The 22729-nt window shown below is 39.1% G+C and overlaps 1 protein-coding gene across 1 annotated transcript; it reads right to left on the bottom strand.

Moving 5' to 3' along the window:
* Nucleotides 1-2216: 2216 nt before the first annotated feature.
* LOC146392829 (uncharacterized) lies at nucleotides 2217-21258 on the bottom strand. Its single transcript, XM_084953942.1, has 8 exons — nucleotides 21103-21258; nucleotides 18620-18777; nucleotides 14906-15162; nucleotides 13279-13366; nucleotides 10697-10809; nucleotides 8409-8558; nucleotides 8231-8321; nucleotides 2217-2586 (listed from the first exon to the last, which is right to left on the bottom strand). Exons 1-8 carry the CDS (start codon nucleotides 21197-21199, stop codon nucleotides 2548-2550), a joined length of 993 nt encoding a protein of 330 aa, XP_084810068.1. The 5' UTR covers nucleotides 21200-21258; the 3' UTR covers nucleotides 2217-2547.
* Nucleotides 21259-22729: the final 1471 nt, after the last annotated feature.

Genomic DNA, 22729 nt, shown 5'->3' with positions numbered 1-22729 from the left:
ATTTACATAAAAGTTTGCCTCATCACTGAACAAACTCTTCTGCGTGAACTGAGGGTCCTGCTCCAATTTTTGTTTTCATTGAGATGCTGCAGTAGCTGGAGTTTGTAAGGGTGCCATTTGTGAGTAGCTAATATCCGCCGAAGGGATGTTCGACTAATGCCACTCTCCAGTGACATGTGGCGAGTGCTACGCTGTGGGCTCTTGCTGAATGAAGCTAGGACAGCCACTGATGTTTCTTCATTAGTGACAGTTTTCTTGCATCCATATTTTGGCAAATCCAACACTGAACCAGTTTCACGAAACTTAGCAAGCAGTTTGCTAACTGTAGCATGGGAGATGGGTGGTCTCGTAGGGTGTCTTGCATTGAAATCTGCTGAAATGACCCGGTTACTGCGTTCACCAGATATCAACACAATTTCGATCCGCTCCTCACGTGTTAACCTCTTCGACATGTCAATGGCTGTGAACAAAGAGAAACTTGTAAAGAATAAAGTTACGTTGAAACCAAGCACACCATTGTGTTTCTTGTGACATTGCCAATAAGTTTGATGTGTCACATGGCCCTCTTCCTATTGAAAAAACAAAAGTTGTATCCAAGATGGCCGACTTCTAAATGGCCACCATGGTCACCACCCATCTTGAGGAGTTTGCCCCCTCACATATACTAATGTGCCACAAACAGGACTTTAATATCACCAACCATTCCCATTTTATTACGGTGTATCCATATAAATGGCCCACCCTGTATATCTAAAAAGATTATATAATATATATCCCACAAATATGTAAAAAGAAAAATGTAATTGAAGGTTAGCAAAAGTATTTGTGATTTATTTTTTTTATTTTATTTGTTTTATCCATAAAGCTAGCCTTTTCATCAGTTTCTAATTGACACTGATGTTATTAATATCATTTGGAACAGGTTATGTTCCAAAGCAGGTTACCTCTAATGTACTGTGGTAAGAAGTGAACCAGAAAACCCAGGATTACCCTAAAGTTACCTGGATAAAACAAAGTCCTGCTTCGTAGTACTGAGGTGGATGTAATCATGTAAGTTATGAACATACATATATATATATATATATATATATATGCATTATTTTTATTTCACATAGAGAATTAGTGATATTTCCAGGCTAAAAATTGATTACCTCAAATACTGGATCAAGCCCTGAAACCAGTAAGTACTGTAATGGTTCACTCATCATGAAGTCAGCAGGTTTTTGGTTGTGAGCTTTAGACATAAAATGTGTAGCAATATACCCAAAGTTTTAGTTATATGTTTGATAATTGCAAACAAATGTTTGCTATTCAGCATCATCGGACTGAGTGCAGGAGCTTGGTGGTCGTGCCATTAAAGCTGTGAGACTGTGGTGTAGTTTGTGTAAAGCCTGTTGAACATGGAGTCAAAACTTAAATCACACATCTTGTCCGCTGTTTGTCAAACGAACCCCTGTCATGCTAACAAAAAAATGTTGTCCCAGCACCGCCGATGAAATACAATGATGGTTCCTGTGTCGGGCGATCGTGGCTCAAGAGTTGGGAGTTCGCCTTGTAATCTGAAGGTTGCCGGTTCGAGCCCCAGCTTGGACAGTCTCGGTTGTTGTGTCCTTGGGCAAGACACTTCACCCGTTGCCTACTGGTGGTGGTCAGAGGGCCCGGTGGCACCAGTGTCCGGCAGCCTCACCTCTGTCAGTGCGCCCCGGGGTGGCTGTGGCTACAATATAGCTTGCCATCACGAATGGGTGGATGACTGAATGTGTAAAGCGCTTTGGGGTCCTTAGGGCAATACAAATACAGGCCATTTACCATTAATGGTTTAGTGTTGTTAAGATTTTTTATGCATGTTGAAAGTTTGCTGTAGTCCTGAATAAACGTGTAGCTCCTCATGTTGATTGCAGTGTAATGTTTGTGGTGTGACAGAATGCATACTTTAAATGTCTTGGCTCACCGTGTGTAAACTGCGTTTGCAATAAACATGTATCATATGGTTCACATATGATAAAGCATGTGAGTCACTGTGTTTAATCTGAGCCACATGCAAACTGATGAATGAAGCGATCTGCTCATCAGAGTCAAGCTGTACCAGTGGGGGGATAATCAGTATTGCTTCCTTTTGGTTGAAAGAACATTTGTTGCTTCCTCTGCACACCAGCTGCTGGTTGTCCTGCAACGTTTCATTGGCAAAACAACAAAAGAGAACATTTGCAGGTGCTTGTGCTCTTGTTAGTGGTGTTGATTACAAGGTTTGAACAATGGACAATTACTGAAAAATGTGACGAGACAGAGTCGAGGTACATGTGATGTGCATGTGTGACACCAAAAGTGGGACAGGAGCACATTGTATTTTAATTCGGTCATATATCACGATGAACAATGGTGGAAACAAAACAATGCGTGTGTGGTTTCACGGGTGTGTTTTTCCAAGGGTGTTTGGTTTTTCAAAACAATGACTGGAAGGTAAGCTAACCACAAACACATAAAACATTGCATCTCCTGGCTTGCAGAAGGTGAGAAAAGAAAGCAAAGACATCCAGGCTTCTGTCCTCATGGAGGTTTTTGGTATCCGTTGATAGGGCTCCCTGCCTGAGGGCAGAAAAATAAAATGTAAGTGAAGATGACCAAAGACAATAAACATAAGAGTGCACAAGAAGGGAATTGAGAGTGAGAACAAACCTCAAAGAAAGTAAGTACAGGTCAAAGGATGGCTGGAAATGAATGCTAAAAGTGAGATTGAGGGATATTTCTGTTTTAACCAGCTATATTTTCCTGTTAATGTGACTGTCGTAACTCTGTGTATTCTCCACACCGATTGTAAAAAGCAAATCTACTTGCAAGAAGAATATATTATACCAAAAAGTGCAAGCTCTCTGCAGCTTTCCAAAACACGCAATTTTACATATAACAGGTTAGTTCGCTTTGTAATTTAATTCAAAACTCAAAATGGCACTCAGCACTTGTTCCTATGGTGTCCTAGGGGATCTCCTCCCAGATCTAGACAGGGCATCACTGAGCTCCTGATAGTCTGAGGTGCAATCTGGTGCGTCAGATGGACAAGCATAATGTCCCAGAGGCATTCTATTAGATTTAGGTCAGATGTGCATGGGGGTCAGTGGTATCAATTCCTTCATCTTCCAGGATCTGCTTGTAAAGTTTTGCCTCATGAGGTCGGGCTTTGTCATACATCGGGAGGAAGCCCAGGGCCCACTGCACCAGTGTATGGTCTGATAGTGGGGCCAAGGATTTCACCCCAATATTTAATGGCAGTCAGGATGCCATTGCTGAGTCTGTAGAGGTCAGTGCATCCCTCCGTGGTCCCTCCCTGAACGGTGATACAGGCAGCATAACGTTCTCCACAGCTTCTCCAGGTCCTTTCAAATCTGTCACATGTCTTCAAGGTGAAGCTGCCCTCATTTGTGAAAAGCACAGGGCACTAGTGGTGGACCTGCCAATTATGGAATCCTGTGGCAAATGCCAATCAGACTACATGGTATCAGGTATATTCTGTGATCTTGAGACTGTGCTGGGAGACACAGCAAACCTTGCAATGGCATGTATTGACGTATTGATACTGAGCAATCGGAAAAAATGGTCGGTGGCCTCCACCTGTAAAACCATTCCTGTTTTGGGGTTGTCTCGTTGTTCCACATCTAGTGGACCTGTTGTAATTAACACAAAAGAACCAGAATTTAATTAACAATCCTCTCTGTTATTCAACTGAACAGATCAATATCCCAGAATTTTAACTGAGTTGATGCCATACTCTGATTTAAAAGGGTTTCTTTTTTTTTAAAGGCAGAGTATCTTCTCCTATATTTCCAAAACTACCCAGAGAACCAGAGTAAGACTTATTGGTCTTTCAATAAGTTACTTAATCTAAACACTAGAAGAAGATTCACACTGATATTTAGCCAAAAATTTGAGACTTTTTTATTCACCTGTACTTCAGCAGCACCACTCTGTCTGAAATAGCACATCTCTCTATCTCTGCAGATGTCAGCCCAATGAACAGTAAGCGTCCTCCTTTTCTCTCTCTGTCATCTAACAATACTTATGTCTACACAATGCGAATCTCCCATTTGTATAAATCATGTCAGAGGTGGTAATGTGTTTTTTCATGGCTGTTTCCTCTCTGACTCCGGTGCTCCCTGCTCCTCCAGCTAAATTTCTCCCCTCTCTCAGCTCAGCAGGGACTGCAAAAAAACCCCACTCTGCATCATCTGCACTCAATCAGAATAATTATCCCAAGAAATGCACTGCAGAGTCTGTGAGAGGTGAGGGGAATGAAGCACAGAGGCTATTGGCAATCACCTCCCTCCAGTCATTATTAGTCATCTCTTTGCTGCTTTGGAAAAGGACTCGAATGGCTTGGGAGGAAGCCATGTGCAGCCGACAGACAGACAGACAGTGAAAAGGTCTGATGTGAATCCGGAGCCCAAAAAATATCAGCCACCTCTGAAGTCTCTGGTAGCCTGGCAGCTCATCTGGGGGACTGGCAGCCATCCGCACACGATTATTAGCCTTATGTTCTGTCTGTCAGGCTTCCTCTTATCCCCATTTTTTAAAACACTGAACTTGTCATTCTGAAGATGTGAGGGCTTTGAAAAATCCCCAAAGTGGCCAGGCAGACACCTTCCACTATAAAAATCCTGCAGGAGGATGAAGTGTTTGAGGTCTTGTCAGGATTTGTGAGCTCTTCCTGAAGGACTTCTTTGTGAGACATCGTGGGGTTCCTATTTGATTGCAAAATGGCTTTGAAACCTCAAGTTCCTCAAAGCCCTCTAACTTTTTAAAGCCTGCTGCAGACAGAAAAATAAAACACTGATTAGACTCTGGTACCCATGAAGTATCAGTTATATGAATGCTCTGGCTGTTCTGCAAGTCCACAGGGGACTGGAAGCCATCCTCGCATGACTATCGCTGTTTTGAATGTCTGTTTTGCTCTTGAGTTGTGCATTCTTCTTTTATCCAAAGATTTTAAAACATTGCACTGGTCACTCTTACAGAATCCTTTCAAACAATCCCAAGGCTGCTACTATCTGCACACTGCTCTTCAAATGAATACACTCAGGAGAAATATGGTTAGTTTAGCTTAGCATAAAGACTGGAAAAACTAAACTGGAAAAACATAACGTTCTGGTTTATGGGTATTAAGCGGAGGACTTTTCTTGGCTTGGAGCAGTGACTCACTGGTGAATCTGCTGAGTGATGGAAAACGTCCCAGTAATGACATATTTGTTATTTTCACACTGTTTATTTTATAGATTAAACAACCAATATAAAACACAATAATAAGTAAGCTTAAAAGCCAGTGGTAGATTATGCTACCTGCGCACAAAACTAGACTGTTTCCTTGTATTTCGGTTCTGAATGCTAAGCTAAGCTAACTAGTTGCTCGCTCCAGCTTCATATTTAATAGAAAGAGGCATCAATTCTTTCAACTAACCCTTGAAAATAAACCCATTAAGCTTAAAATTAAGCTTAAGCTTAAGCTCAAAATGTTAAACTTTAACAAACACAACATGTCAGACATATGAATCCTCCTGAACAAGTTTCCTCTTTCAATTCAGCTTTTCAGCGATTTGCATCAAAGACATTTCAGAAAATTCAGCAAATGTGATGCCCCTATCAATGCCATCACAGCAACAACAACAGAAAACTGTGTGTACCCAGTTCTGAGTGTAGCATACTATGGATGTGTATAAATAAAATAATAAAAGCCCCAGTTATACAAAGAATTAAAAACTACTAACACAATCTTAACTGGTACTTTGATTAAATCCAATATGCAATGAACATGTCATAAACTAAGCTGCAACTTTCAGTGCATAAAAATTAGGTAGTGGGAAAGAAGAACTCCCTTCCAACAACTGGTTTGGTGATTGCATTGGATTTTTTCACATTTTGTGACCAGTTTTCAAGCAGATGTGGCAAATAACTGATCGCCCAGAGGTTGAAATACATCATCTTCAGACTCTAGGTGACTATTGTCGATAGCAAGGCGACTGCACGGGTTGCCTGGTGGGAGGCAATTGCAGTCTGTCTCAGACTGACTACAATCACTCTGAGACAGACTGGTGAAGGTTTGAGTGAGTTTGTGTCAATGAATGCAACTTGTCTGCAATATTCGACCAAACTGGTTACCAACTGGTTGTATTGTGGTTATATTCCTGTATAAATACAAGGGTACCAAGCACCTGTGCCGTGTTGCAGTTAAATCGCCGCTCTGCATCAACTATGTCACTATTTGTGGAGGAATTTCTGTTTCAAAATCTATGAGGTCTTACTGGACTCTGGTGTGTTAAGACAGTGATAAAACACCAGTGAGACAGTCTGCTGCCAACTATTTACATTCAAAGTCGGTTTGACGATAATAACTGATTGCAAGTGGTTGCACACCTGGTTCCCATCTTAAGAGCAAGTTACAAGGAGATAGCTTAGATGGTTCAACAACATCATTTAAACAAAAACAACATGGCAGTGACCAAAAACACTAAAGCTGATGGTTCAAAATGGAAAAATCCAGAAGTCAGTGGGTGAGGTCACTGTGCCTACGCCATCTTTTAGATACAGCCTATAATCCTAACTCATTTATTTCTATCTGTTTTCATCTGTTACATTGGTTATGCTACCCCAACTTTTTCAGATGTGTTTCACTATTGGATTCTCCAAAGACCTAAAAAGTCAACGACTGTCATCAGTTATTATTGGAAGCAGTCCTGCAGGGTGACTTTCTAAAACTTTGAATGGTTCCACTTTATGTGCTGAGTGGATATTTATAAATCCAGTTTTTACCCAGACTGTTATTTTTTCAATGTTCTGTTTTTTGGCTTATTTAGTCCTCCTATATGCATGCAGTCTGCTGTACAGACTCGTGTGTCCATGTTTAAAAACACTGATGATACTTCAGTGCACATGAATGTTCAGAGTCTTTTGGAAAACTCTCTGGCACCGCAATAAGCCCACAGCGGACTGGCAGCTGTGACCAGATGAATATGGTTTGGATTTCTAATATTTCAACACGAGTCTGCTCTTGTTTTTGATCCAAATATTTCGAAACACTGAAAAGATGGCTGTAGAGATAGAGGTGACATTGGAGGGGGGGAAAAGGGGGAAACTACAGACTGGTTCGTGAATTCTAAGGCCAAAGGAAACAGCCGATGTTTCAGGTGTCCCAAAGAAAGCACAGCACGAGCCGATTGTTCAAACAGCCTACTTTTATGTTTAGCAGCCAACAAGAACTCCATGTATATGATTAAATTGGACCTTTTTCTGTAGTTACATACAGAAGTGTTTAAGCAGAGATTGTTGACCTAGGAGGCAGTACATCTGAGTGCCCCCACAAGGGTCCCAATACAAGGATTCAAGGAAGGGTGGTGGTTTGGGTTGAAATGCGCCGAGCTACAGTGTATTATTAGATTAGAAAGGTCGGTAAAAGTGACAATACAAGCACACATTTACATGCACATATTATGCCAACTGTCACAGTTTCTTCATGAAGAGGGCACTAGAACTGTATGTATGTAATCTTGGTTATTTGGGGAACGCGCAGCGGTTACTCACTGAATACTTGAAGACTACGCAACCATAAAAAGTAAAAAAGAAAAAAACAATTATTAGACTGTGGTTCTGTGAGTCTCCTGGATATCTGACAATTCCTTCAGGGACTGGCAGTCGCATCCAGATGAATGTTAGCTCTCTTTTTTCATGTCTTCTATTTCAGTCCTGAGATCACCACCAGATTTCTTAAAATAAAGGTTCATCTGAGGGCTGCAGTGACACGCGAAGAGAGCCAGCAAGCATTCGAAACTTCGAGCTGCCACGAAACTTCAGTTTCTCATAACATTATTACAGAAAATAATCACTGCCGTGCTCCACACATGAGAAGTAACAGAGCCACACAGGTACCTTAAAGTGTGCCCTTTAAACGATCCACAGCAGAGATGTTAGACACGTTTATCCAAAGCACACTTGTAATTTCTGGAAGAACTGACAGCACGGCAGCTCCTCTGGGGATTGGCAATCATACTCGAATGAATATTGGCACTGTAATGAAGGTCTAATGTTTCACGTCCAAGGTTTCCACGTGTCATCAGCAATTTCACAAGACCAAACAGGCGTGGAGACATTTTGAGTAACCTTTAAGCTGCCGTGAGAAGATTTCTTCTTCGGGGAACTGCAGCAAATTTCGATAAGAAAACCATTCAGGAAGAAAAAATTAAAGTGATACCTGGTCGAGGAGCTCTTCGCACAGCATGTTTGACTTCTCCACCTGAGACTCCAGGTTGGTCACTGTGTCTGCCTCCCATGATATTATACTGCTTTAAGAGACAGGAAGTTTAAATGCGTTAAAGACACTCAGATAATAATGAACTAGTTCCTCATTAAATCTGTTCATCTATCACTACCTGTCACAGCTCTTGGCATCCTGAAGGGGGCAGACAAGTCTCCGTGTTGGACTGCTGTCGTGTGAACGCTTTAGTTTCTCAGCTTTCTTTTCCAACCTGCTGACCTGTCGCAGCAGAGCTTCTCTCTCCTCCATGAGGCAGTCTTTGAACCTGTAGAATATGATAACTCAGCAACTCTTCAAGCACAGCGTACATAATCTCACGAGTTTCTAAATATTTGCTAATTAATCTATAAAGGAAGCAGCAGCAGCATGTAGCCTGGCTGGAGGAGGGGGTTATAAATTGTAGGGTTGATTTCCAGACCTTCCTATCCACATGTAAAAATGTCCTAAAGCAAGATGTTGAACCCCCGTGTGCTTTCTAAATTTTAGCTGCTTTGGATACGAGTTTGCCAATGTGTCTAATGCAATGTGCATAAGCAGGGCCCAGAATATGAATTATGTGCACTACCTGTACTGATTGCATTAGAAATTTCTGGAGCGGGGCTTGTGATATATCAATGTATCAATTTGAAGTGAAAAGATAGGGGAAAAAAAAAATGCACATTTACATTTACATCTTTTGGAGAGTTTAATGTGAGGAATTCTGGGGCCTAAGGCTGGGACACTAACAGGAAACATTTGGGTCACAGAGGGGAGATGTTTGAAAGCACTTAACTTTCTTCAAGAATCATCAATCTCTATTTTTTTGTATAAAGTTGATCTAGTGACTCACGAAAACAGGTTTTAAGTGATTCCTTAAGGCTGCAATGTTTCTTGTTTCAGTTATAAAGGCGAAACATGGGAGATGCTTTAAAAATATCATCCAGTGTGTTAGAAGGGCTTTCGGGTGATTCTAGCAAAGCTTTCTGACTGATGAACAAACATTGCTGGTTAGTTAACTTTTAAAGAAACTTATGGTTACTTCTGTGACCTAAATGCATGATGATGAGTGGTATCCTACCCACATACACTATAGTACTTAGTTAATTTCTAGCAAACTCAGCTGTCAGACCTCTATCTCAACTTATTGGTCTTTCTTTAATTACAAGAGACATATAAAAGTATTAAAAAGAGGTTTTTGTGACATTTTTGGAAGCTACAACACTCTTTCCAGATCTCTTGTCCGTAACATTTTAGCACCTTTAAGCATGTTGTTTCAGTTTTACGACTTGTAGCAGCTTATGTGCTGTGGTGCACCCTCACTGCTGCTTCCAGCTGGTGCAGACAGCTGTTTTCAGCTGTGACAAACCAACCTGCATGGCAGCACAAAGATGCAGTCAGAGGCTTGTTGGGAATTGAATTTTGAAGTTTTTTTCCCCAGAGAAGATGGTGAAGACGGAGTTAAAGTAAATAAGATGGGTAGAAAGCAGACTACAAAGTAAATTAGGTCCCTCTGTGTCTGCTTATTGTGAGTATGTGTAGCTCATACTAACACAGTGCTACCAGTAACATCATAACAAGGCCAAATCATACCATGGGAATTTTAGGTAGCTTTGTAGTTCTGCCACAAAAAAACAGACAGATCAAAGATGTTAATGCTTAAAAAAATAGTTTAAAAACTTTTTAAATTCATCCAAATCTCTCAACAACAGCTATGATGTTACATCTATTGACGTCTTTGTATTGTGTTGCAGTGATATCAAGAAATCAGGATGGGCTGTGCTCTCTTGTAATACCACTTTGATCCACATGATGGTGCACTGAGTGTCTAATCTGATTTAAATCCAAAAACACCCATTACAGCAATATTCACGCAACATTTTACAGAATTCTTGTTACTATCACACTTTTGTTGTGTTTTAGGTGGACAACTACACTAGAACTTTATGGTAAAACACTGCCATCTTGTGGTGAAATGTTTCATGACATTTGCAGAAGGTAATTGCAAAAAGTACCTTTAATCACTGTTTAGAATAAATCAAGTATTTCTATACAAATAAAAAATAATTGTGTCTGAGTAAATGACAGTCAGTTAAACAACTGGAATAGTTTGCTTGTTTATTTTAATCACATTTGACATGCATTAACTCTGGTAGATGCTTTGTATATTATAAGAAATCAGAACTTTACTCACTTCCAGCAAGATAAAAACGCAAGTAGATAAGTCTCCTTTCCAATAATCATTTACAAATGTATTTTCTATGCACATTATTTATATTAAGAAGGGGTTTTCACGGTTTCGTTTACATCAACTTTGAGCATGTGTGCAGACAATAAAGACTTTAAAATCTGATCCTTTTATGTTTTTTGGTACACACAGCTAAGATATATTTAAAAACAAAGCAAAACAAAAAAAACCCTACTCACCTCTTCACACAAGACATCCAGTAACGCTGTTGCTGACAAAGCCACTCGAACTGCTCTGCCGTCTCCTGAAGTTTCCTCAGGCTTCCCTCATTTTCCTGCTGCAGTTCCCTCACCTCAAAATAAATAAATAAATATATTTCTCCCAAAACCAGGATGTGACCAAGACAACAAAATTAGAAAATTATGATGGGGGCGTGTAAATATAAATCAGGAAAAGAAGACATGTCATGTGGAAAGATGAGCGGGTCCAGTGGAGTCAGACTTAATCTTCTGCTCCCAGGCCTTTCACAATAATTTACAGGCCTTATCCCCTGCAAATAATTGTTCTCATGAAGTTTCTCACTGACTCTGCAGTCTGTTGTTCTCTTCTCTTGGCCTTGTGAAGATGTCTCAAAGGAAAGATAATTGTAGACCTGGATTGTTTGCTGTTTGATGGACTGGATGAAGCAGACGCCAATGCGGGAGTGAGTCTTTGAAGCCGAGTGTAAATAAATGAGGAATGTTCCGCTAATGCCTGGACCCAACACACACCAACACACACCAATGCAGACCTAATGCCAGCAACATCTGAGTTAGTGCTCTCACTTGGGTGGTTGTAGTTTTTAAAATTTGGACAGAGTACATAAATTTGAACCGTGAGGTTTTCGGAATCCATCGGCAGATCATTATTCACAGCTGGCACTCTGCCACACTGACCTGAAGTAACCTGAGACCGCACAAACAGTGTTAATCCATTACTTCTGATTGGAGGAGCCGGCTACAGAGAAATAATCCCAGTTCACTGCAAATTCATTAAAGCTCTGTCACTCATCAACAGTTTTATTTGTGTTTCAACCCAAAAAAGGCCAAAGCAGTGTTTAAATAAGTGTCTGATCCTGACATCTGCTGGACAAAATCAGCACTGCAATCACTAAACTGATGATTTTATTGAACCTCCTCATTAGCCAAAGTCTTGCATTTCACACTTTTTTTCTTTTCCAGCAGCATTTGCCTTGACGAAGGGATGTCTCCCCCGGTGCTTCTGCTGAGATTTCTCCCATCATGTACAGCTAATAGGTTGTTTTAGAGGGTGGTTCTTTTAAGGGTCCAAGAATAGAGGATTTTGATGTTATATGTGATGGTCCTGAGCCCTCCTTGTTTTGCCTGCATGCTGCACCTTTCAGGTACAAATGCTTGACTGCTCTTACCTCAATAAGGAAATTACTTTACTTGCTCGATGTGCAGTTTATAGTCAATTTTGCTTATGAATTTTCCTAATTGAATGAAGTGACCTGTGAGTATCTGCATAGCAGCCATAATAAGAGCTGGTCAGATTATATACATACTAAGGAATGTTGCTCTGATGCTTCCTTTATTACCTGCTTTACCACAAGACACACTGGCTCATCCTTTATGAAAGGAAATGCAGTAAGGCTATCTCATAAGTCGAAGTGACACACTATCCGAAGATCATTAAAAACAAACAATCAACATAACTGACAAAACCCATGAGCCTCTCAACGTTCTTTTTTTATTGTCTTGCAGTTTCTTGTTTAAGCCAGAAATGTTTGACTTTGTTAAATAAATGTTAACGTAATTAAAATTCTTGCCGCGTGGGTCCAGCGTCTTTATAACATTAGAGTGAGCTTATTCACGATTTGAACCTGTGGCTTTACCAAGCAAGATCACACTCAACAATGTCCAAACACATGGACAGTTTCACACAGGAAAATTCTTGCCTCCTTTATTATTTTATTTAAATTCAATTAGTTTAATAAAGCACTGTGTACTTTTTGTTATGATGCAATGGACAGTTTGCTTTTACCGACAGCAGTATTTACTTTAGTGCTTCAGAGGCCTGATATGAGTTTGTTTCTTCAGCAGTGTTTATCTTACAGTTCTCAGATCACAGCAGAGAATCATTTTAAAATACTTTTGCTTTTTCCATAAATCCTAATCATCAGTAAGGACGCGTATCAGATCTCCAGACGCAGTGCAAACACTGCAGCTCTCTCCGTTTGGCTCATCCTGGACTACTCATCAAAAACATGGTGAAGCTGCTCAAATGTGGAACAAATTACCAAAGGAGCTCAGGCTGGAGAGAAAGTGCCGACTACTTTTAAAATAGTTTTACATTCAAAATATAGACCTGCACATTTACCAGCGATTTCAATAAAACGTACTGTATCCAGATTTCTTACAGCAGATTCCCCTCCTGACGCAAACCCCAAAGAGATGTGGCAAATGTGTAAACTGCTACACAATAAAGAGAACTAAAAGTATGGAAGGTTTTGGAAGGTATGAGTAGCTTGTTGAGTGTTACTAACGTCATGAGTGTGCAGCTTCCCCTCACTGCCCCCTCACCTGTGATATCTACTTTCAAAGAATGAAGATGACCACCCTGAAAAAGTCAATGGTTCAAAACAGGACCTCACAACACAGTGGCTGTGTCCATCCTTTGTATACAGTCTCTGCATGACTTTTCAGAGACACTTTTTAAGTCTTTGCACCGCAAATATTACACCTTCAGCCTTTTGTTTCGAATTTATATGCAGTAAACTCTGAGCTTTGACCCACGTCAGTCCTAAACTCTTCCTTCTCACCTCCTTCTGATAAGTTCTGCGGAGATCCGTCAGCTCTTCTGTCAGCGTCCTGTTAGTTTCTTCTAGCCTTTCCAGCTCCACTGTCTTACTGTTGATGACAATTAGAAAAATGTCTTAATTACCTGTGTCAGCTCATTAAACTCTGCTTGTAGCCAGTTTAATTTTAGTATCTTTATTTGATCTTTCATCAATGTAAAGTGTACTGTAAGATAAACACTCATACTTAAAATTTACAGTACTAAAGTAACTAAAATACTCACTCTTATCGTAGTGTGTTTAGATGTATTTTGTTTTTTCACAGTCCATTTATTCATTTCTTTGTAGCGATCAGATAAGGAAATGTGTTGGTCTTGATAAAAGTTTTAGGGTAAATATTTTGCTCTCTGCGAACGCCCAAATTTCTTTCATCTGTATTTCTGGAGTCATAATGTGATAACAAACTCTGACACTAAGCCGACACTCTGCAGGGATTTAACGTCAGCAGACTGAAGCGCGCCGCTGCTCGGAGGACTTTTCAGCTGATTTAAAGTCGCGGGTCCAGACTCGATGTTTTTGTTCAGCCTTGAAACAACAGTCTGAGACAATTTTCTTCTCTGTGCCGGGCAGCCCGTGACAGCTTTACTTGGCTTCAGTTTCCACAAGATGGTAATCAAAAGTCAACCGTTTTAATGTTTTTTCTTTTTCTGTCTGCAGCCTTATCTGGGTTAATGTTCATTGTGTATGTTTTAATGTCGATAAGGTTTTAATCAAGTCATTAACAATTCAGCAATACAGAGGACAGGCGGCTGTTTTAAGGTAGTTTCTCCAGAGCTATGCAATTAAAAAAAAAATGGAAACTGCACACAGAAAGGTCCCAGACGGGGTTTAAAACTCTTCTTGCTGTGAGGTGACAGTGCTAACCACTGTACCACTGTGCCACCCACAGTAATTAGTGGATTAGTCCATTTTTTTGGTTTAGAATACGAAGTAAGAACACAGCATTATAATGACGGCTTTAAAGCCCAGAGTAGTCGTGAGGTCCTGAGCCTCTTACATCTAAAGTCAAATGTTAGAATGTTAAAAATGGCAAAAATGACTCCAGACAACCACAAAAAGAAAATAAAGTTAAAAAGTAATCCAAGACTTCTACTAAAAATAACAACAAAGAGTTTTGAAACAATTATAAAGAGCAACAAAATGACCACAAAGAGACACAAAACGTATAAATTGTTTCAGAACTAGCTGGTGTCAGTTACAGAGAGATGCAAAACTACCACAGAAGATGCAAAATGGCCACAAAGAGATTTAAAAGTTAATACAAAGATACCTTAATATAATATAAAAATGGCACAAAGAAAATGTAACAACGTGAAAAAGATGCAAAACTACTGTCTTCATCAAACATCAGGAGGTGTTTTCATGTCTCAGAACCCCTGCACTGTCTAAATGTGTGTCTGTTTTGTAGCATGTCAGAGTATTAACTTAAAGTTAAAAAAAATGTATTCCTATATTACATGAACTCATTGTGTGTTTTGCGGCTTACCTCTGCAAGTTTTTCTAAGTAAACGTAAACCAAATTGTACTGTGTAAAGTAAAGAAAGAAAACATGATTCAGTGTTTTGTCATACTGGAGAGACTGAAGATTTACCTGCGCAGCTCTGCGTGGAGGCTCTCAGTGAGTGTAGCTCTGTGCTGGGCCTCAGCGTACAGCTCTGTCTGGAGATTTTCTGCCACCTCAGTTCTGTGTTGGGCCTCAGCCTGCAGCTCCTCCACCAGGCTCTCCAGCTTCACCTCAGAGCTCTGCAGGCAAAGCAGCTCTGCGCCGACCTGCCGCAGTAGCTCTGCATCCCGGGAGCTCGCCTCCACTAGCAGGACCACGCGCTGCCGAAGCAAGTTCACCAGGTCCTGCGGGGAAGACACGGACATACTGAGAATACTGCAGATGTGCTCACATGAACACTTCAGCACTTCCTATCCTTTTCAAATCTCACTGGAGACATGCTATTCTCCAATACAGTCTGCATAAGTGATATCAGACACACCTTTAGGTCAAAGAGTTTGGGACAAGCCCAAACCTGATACTGTCTTTGAGGGGAAAGTGAAGGAGTCAAGCTCTCCAAAACTGTAATAAATACCACTGACATCTCTAAGAGGGCTGATAATTTGTTACTGTGCAACCTTAAAGTATGACACAGGATAAATGCTGAGCTGTGCCCTGCTGAAAAATGACTTGTGTCTCTAAAAGCATGAAAAATAATCCTTCTGACCACTTTGATAAGCTGCTGAAACAACTTTAACCTAATTTTAGAAGTTCCAGGGAAATTAATATGACAAGAAAGCTGTTTTGATGCTCATTAGATTTCTTTAGTTCAGTGAAATCTCTCTGTGGTTCAGATTATATACATACTAAGGAATGTTGCTCTGATGCTTCCTTTATTACCTGCTTTACCACAAGACACACTGGCTCATCCTTTATGAAAGGAAATGCAGTAAGGCTATCTCATAAGTCGAAGTGACACACTATCCGAAGATCATTAAAATCAAACAATCAACATAACTGACAAAACCCATGAGCCTCTCAACGTTCTTTTTTTATTGTCTTGCAGTTTCTTGTTTAAGCCAGAAATGTTTGACTTTGTTAAATAAATGTTAACGTAATTAAAATTCTTGCCGCGTGGGTCCAGCGTCTTTATAACATTAAAGTGAGCTTATTCACGATTTGAACCTGTGGCTTTACCAAGCAAGATCACACTCAACAATGTCCAAACACATGGACAGTTTCACACAGGAAAATTCTTGCCTCCTTTATTATTTTATTTAAATTCAATTAGTTTAATAAAGCACTGTGTACTTTTTGTTATGATGCAATGGACAGTTTGCTTTTACCGACAGCAGTATTTACTTTAGTGCTTCAGAGGCCTGATATGAGTTTGTTTCTTCAGCAGTGTTTATCTTACAGTTCTCAGATCACAGCAGAGAATCATTTTAAAATACTTTTGCTTTTTCCATAAATTTAGAAGTTCCAGGGAAATTAATATGACAAGAAAGCTGTTTTGATGCTCATTAGATTTCTTTAGTTCAGTGAAATCTCTCTGTGGTTCAAAACTCTTACTTCTTGTAGCTCATACTTATGCAGTTTGTAAGTAACCAATGCCAAAACATCAGCATTTTCCATGTGCAAACACATTTACTGTAAACTTAATTCCACTGTAACTAACAGACAGCAAAGATGAGCTGATTTGTTGATGTCAGAGGTACAGATTATGTGGATAAATGGAAAGTTTCCTATTCATTTCATAAGCTGTATTTATCCACTACTTCTTAAGAATATTTAAACTAGTTTAAGTCTAGTTTAAATTATTTAAACTAGACTTAAACTAGAAGCAATATATTTAAAAGAGAGAGATTTCTGTACAGAAACCAACCAATAAGAAAATCTATAGATATACACAGATGTCACTTAGCAGCAACACTCAGTGACAGTTTAAATTTCAATCCAAGTAACAAATACAATCCAACAAATACTTACATCGTGCAAAATTTAATTTATTTCCACTTCTACTGTAAAATGAGTAGCGTATGAATGAACAAGAACTATTGGGAAGTGGCAGTGATTACAGATTCAACTGAAAGCGAATACCTCAGAGCTTTGTGCAAGTAAGATGTGAAGGTAAAACTTTAAGTTGTATTTATTAGTAAATTATTAGCAACTTACTCTACAGGGAGTGCAGAATTATTAGGCAAATGAGTATTTTGTCCACATCATCCTCTTCATGCATGTTGTCTTACTCCAAGCTGTATAGGCTCGAAAGCCTACTACCAATTAAGCATATTAGGTGATGTGCATCTCTGTAATGAGAAGGGGTGTGATCTAATGACATCAACACCCTATATCAGGTGTGCATAATTATTAGGCAACGTCCTTTCCTTTGGCAAAATGGGTCAAAAGAAGGACTTGACAGGCTCAGAAAAGTCAAAAATAGTGAGATATCTTGCAAAGGGATGCAGCAGTCTCAAAATTGCAAAGCTTCTGAAGCGTGATCATCGAACAATCAAGCGTTTCATTCAAAATAGTCAACAGGGTCGCAAGAAGCGTGTGGAAAAACCAAGGTGCAAAATAACTGCCCATGAACTGAGAAAAGTCAAGCGTGCAGCTGCCAAGATGCCACTTGCCACCAGTTTGGCCATATTTCAGAGCTGCAACATCACTGGAGTGCCCAAAAGCACAAGGTGTGCAATACTCAGAGACATGGCCAAGGTAAGAAAGGCTGAAAGACGACCACCACTGAACAAGACACACAAGCTGAAACGTCAAGACTGGGCCAAGAAATATCTCAAGACTGATTTTTCTAAGGTTTTTTGGACTGATGAAATGAGAGTGAGTCTTGATGGGCCAGATGGATGGGCCCGTGGCTGGATTGGTAAAGGGCAGAGAGCTCCAGTCCGACTCAGACGCCAGCAAGGTGGAGGTGGAGTACTGGTTTGGGCTGGTATCATCAAAGATGAGCTTGTGGGGCCTTTTCGGGTTGAGGATGGAGTCAAGCTCAACTCCCAGTCCTACTGCCAGTTTCTGGAAGACACCTTCTTCAAGCAGTGGTACAGGAAGAAGTCTGCATCCTTCAAGAAAAACATGATTTTCATGCAGGACAATGCTCCATCACACGCGTCCAAGTACTCCACAGCGTGGCTGGCAAGAAAGGGTATAAAAGAAGAAAAACTAATGACATGGCCACCTTGTTCACCTGATCTGGACCCCATTGAGAACCTGTGGTCCATCATCAAATGTGAGATTTACAAGGAGGGAAAACAGTACACCTCTCTGAACAGTGTCTGGGAGGCTGTGGTTGCTGCTGCACGCAATGTTGATGGTGAACAGATCAAAACACTGACAGAATCCATGGATGGCAGGCTTTTGAGTGTCCTTGCAAAGAAAGGTGGCTATATTGGTCGCTGATTTGTTTTTGTTTTGTTTTTGAATGTCAGAAATGTATATTTGTGAATGTGGAGATGTTATATTGGTTTCACTGGTAAAAATAAGTAATTGAAATGGGTATATATTTGTTTTTTGTTAAGTTGCCTAATAATTATGCACAGTAATAGTCACCTGCACACACAGATATCCCCCTAAAATAGCTAAAACTAAAAACTACTTCCAAAAACATTCAGCTTTGATATTAATGAGTTTTTTGGGTTCATTGAGAACATGGTTGTTGTTCAATAATAAAATTATTCCTCAAAAATACAACTTGCCTAATAATTCTGCACTCCCTGTATTTGATCTATGTTGAATATATAAATTTAACATTTATAGCAGACAGCCTTGTTCTGTCTACATGTAAAAGATAAGTCATAATCGGTCCACCTGCTGCTGCTGGATCCTGCTGATGAGTTGGGTCTGGTTCATCCTGAGTTCCATATTGAGCTGGTCTTGCTTGAGGAGTCGGGCGGTCACAGCTTCCAGATCATTCTGCAGCCTTCTCTCCCTCTCTCGGGACACCAGAAACTCTCTGTCCAACACCGCTGAGGCCACAAAACCAAGAAGAGTTTGTTAAACTGAGCACATTAGATGTAACTGTGTGGCTGACTTTACTTAAATACTTAATGTTAAACAGTCAATTTTGTACTGCAGACACTTATCACTCCAAAGACTTTAATCACTGATGGTTTCATTTCATTAACTGATTAGTGCGGAAAAAAAACAAAAAAGTAAGTTAACTAAAAAATAAATCATATTTTAAAAATAAAATATGAACAGTGTATCAGAACTTCTCTATAGATTGTATAACAGTTGCCAGTATGTCTATTATAATACTTAATGCACTTAATGTAATAACTAAATTCTGCTTAAAAACTGATACATCAGTTTTACCAAGCAGAAAATCTACTGCATAGACTACTTTTGATACTTAAAAATACTGATTCAGTCAGTTATACTTAATTAGCTCAGTTATTTAAAGGTTCTATATTTAAACCATTAAGTAAGTAAACTCTGAATTGTTGTAGTTTTATTGATGTAGCTGCTCAGTAATTTTTTTTGCTGCAACAAATTATTTTTTATTCAGGATTAACATTTTCTTAAAGAACAAATAAATATAAATAAATGAAATTTAAAAACAAAGTTAAGATGTGAACTTTAACCACTGATTGTTTTAGTTTTGCTTGAACTTATTTTTGTGTGTGATATGTTTAAGGAGTAAAAAGTTGTAATGTAGCACAATTTTGTAGAGTATAATACTTACATTCTGATTTTTTTTCTATAGTATATTTTTCTATAATACAGTACTTGAGTAAATATACTTAGTTACATTGTTAGGTTTTTACGTCAGTACAGCTCTAAATCCTTATGATACCAAAACAGTAAACACACAACCAGAAATGCTCTCAAGTACTAACATCAGTACTAATGTAGGATTTAGCCTGTTACAATATTTTTTAATTTTATAACATGGAATAAAATTTTAATTAAACATGGAATTTAATTTAATTTAAAAAGTAGATAACACCACTGTCACCACTCGCTACTCTTACATCTTATTACAGAGGTAAATGTGCATTGTAACTCAGTATGGGCTTTAAGTAGATCAACACTGACCCAGATTGCAATAAAAAAAGATAATACAAACTGTAGTTATATTACATGTTAAAAAAAACTACCAGAAATTTCTGTAAATAAACTTTGCTCTAGCCAGATACTCTGTAACTGTGACTGCATTGACTTGGAAACTGTTGCACAATGACTATAAAGTTGATTCTGTTAAAGTGTAATCTGCTGCACGAAACATGCACTTTGTTTTGTGTTTATTAAGAACACCGGGCTCAAACTAATGCAGCGACCCTGCAATAAAGCCTGTTTTCATTAAAGATCAGTGTTTTAGTTCGTCACATTTTACTTGACAGCGTAAAGATGAAAGTATTTCTTTTCACGCAAAACATGTGTGGTTCTTCTAACAACACTGTGACCTTCAATTGAATTTGATGTTTATTTGGCAAGCGTGTTTTTCCATTCAGGAAATTTGACTCTGGGTCAAGTGGATTCCAATTCACTCACACACAATGCAACAGCACATAAAGAGATATTTACATATAAATAGATGAAACAGCAGGTCAGACTGTTCCTATACATTTTACAGAGATGGTGTGCATGGAATGCAGAATGTATTAATATGCATTCAGCATCTGCTCTTTATCATAGTGTAAAATAAAATTAATACATTTTATAAATTAAGCTAAATTAAGTTTAGAAATTAAGCTAAACTGAAGCTAATCAATTTATATTTTGAAACATGTTTGCCATGTTTCATGTAGTTTTTCTTTCTTTTTTTCAAGACATTTTTCAAATTATTATTACTTTATTTTTCAGATTTATTAGTAAAGTCTAACTATGGACATTTGTGACGGGCATTTTTTTATTACCTTAACTATTTTTACAAACAAAACAATCTTTAAAAACTCATGAATCCATAAGTAAGTAGCAGCACTTCCATTTTCAACAGTCACATAATTATACTAAGCAACTTTTTCTGTGCAGGACTTTGACTTGTAGCAAAGCATGATAATAAAGCCAGCAGTACTTTGACTAAAGAAAAGGATGGGAGCACTTTCTGCAGTTCTGATGACATTTTAAATATTAATTTCCATCTTATTTAAACTGTTAGCTGTATAGACATTGTGTGGTGCTCATCTGACCTACTACTTGACCATAATCCGAACGCCTCGGTGGACTCAACATTATAACCTTCCTGAAGGGAGAAGAGGTTTTTTTTTTTCCTTTGTTGTAAACTAGCAGTTTTCATGTAGATAAGAGATTAACAGTCAACTGAACCCGTCTTGACCTTTGTGACTTACCTTTGTCATGAGCTAGGCGGGTGCACTTGGCCGTCAGATACTGGATCTGACTGAAGTCCTCGTCCCGGTGTGCTCGGAAAAACCGCCTCATGATCATCTGTGTCTCATCTGCTCCCTGAAAGACCTAAAACCGCCTTCCCATGATCCTCGGGGCAGGGCGGGTGTGTCCCACATGGTCTGAGAGGACATAGCGTGCACATTTCCTGCAATATTTAACCTTATCTGAAGGTCTTAAAGAGGACTCCTACCTGGTGCACACCTACAAGGGGCAGGTTTCAGCATTAAAACAAGCTGCTGTTGTCACAACATGGAAGCGAGAAGTGCTGCTGCGGTGTCTCTCTGTGGATTTTCTTGCCATCTGGCCTGCTACTTGAATAAAGAGGGAAAACTAAAGTTTGCATCATGTACAAAGTAAAAGGCTGATCTTATTTTATATGCAAATTGTGTTGTAAAGTTCTCCCCCGAGGCAGTGGCTGAGCTGAAGAAGTCGGGCATGTTGTATCTAGCAGGCAGGAGTCTTTATGGCAGCAGCCTCAGGTTAGTGCTTTATTATATATGACTGCATAAGAGGTTTAAAAAAGAAAAATCCCATGAATGTGCATTAAAATCTAGAACTTTATCAAATGTATTGTGTTAAAGTGTCTATGTGTTGGTTTAGGTTTGATATATTGCCATGGAGATGAGCTCACTATGTTTTCAGTATTTTGTTGCTAGCAAGTAAAAAATCCAGAGGACTGTGCAGCCTTGGTGAAGGTGAGCGTGTTCAGGTCACTGACTTATTTACTTTACAAATAACATGGAAAAGCCTTCTCTGTAAGTGATACACAGCTTTTCCATTTATTTGAGGTCATGTAAAGGAAGTCTTGAACTTTTTAGGACAAATTTACCTTCAGCGGTGTGAGGCCACGGCACATTGGTGCTCATAAAGGAGACGCTTTGTCTTTATTTTCCTAAATCTTTTCTCTTGCTTTATATAATAGAGCTGGAAACCTCGAGAGGGGACTGTGGTTCGCTCTCGAACCTGTGGTCCAGTTTTTCCGCCACCAGAGGGAGCCACTTTCCTATGTGTACAATCGAAGACATTTTTTGGATTAGGTTTACATTCATGGATATTTAAAATGAAGACAGCCGCAGAGCTTGTTACAAGCCCAGCAAAGGAACAAGAAAATAATAAATAATAAAATATTGAAATTATTTTTAAAAAATAATCAAAATGAGTTGATATTTTAATTAATTAACTGGTACTATTATTTATTTAGTTTGCTTTTTCTGGTGACAATCTGCACATTTTCCACCATAATGGAGAACCATGTCACAAAGCAAATGTAGCAGATAGCTATGAGGCTCGGAGATCTCCATTTTGGATCTACAATCAGGCCTAAAAAGGCAGGAGAAGAACCCACAAACTGATCATTGTGGAGCACTGATAATCCCGCATGGATCGCCATCAATCAGGATTTGATTATCTGAATGGATCTGAATAAAAAGTGAAAGTGAAACAAAATTTGCCACTATCAAAATTTGTGTTCATAACTGCAGAGCTAGAAAATTAACTGGGATATTTTTTTTGATAAGTTTTTAAAGCAAGCAGGAGATATTTACCAAACTTCTGAGGAGTGACACCTTT

Source organism: Perissodus microlepis, chromosome 2 (genome assembly GCF_051167445.1).
Source record: "Perissodus microlepis isolate ML-2025 ecotype Zambia chromosome 2, ASM5116744v1, whole genome shotgun sequence".
Classification (NCBI taxonomy): domain Eukaryota; kingdom Metazoa; phylum Chordata; class Actinopteri; order Cichliformes; family Cichlidae; genus Perissodus; species Perissodus microlepis.
The sequence above is the reverse complement of the archived record's forward strand: the minus strand, read 5'-3'. Positions and strand labels throughout refer to the sequence as shown.

Coding starts and splice junctions, on each gene's coding strand:
- LOC146392829 (XM_084953942.1), bottom strand. CDS start 21,199: ATGATCATGAGGCGGTTTTTCCGAGCACACCGGGACGAGGACTTCAGT. Junction 10,810..13,278: donor GCAGAACTTATCAGAAGGAG/GTGAGAAGGAAG, acceptor ATTTATTTTGAG/GTGAGGGAACTGCAGCAGGA. Junction 8,322..8,408: donor GATGCCAAGAGCTGTGACAG/GTAGTGATAGAT, acceptor TGTCTCTTAAAG/CAGTATAATATCATGGGAGG.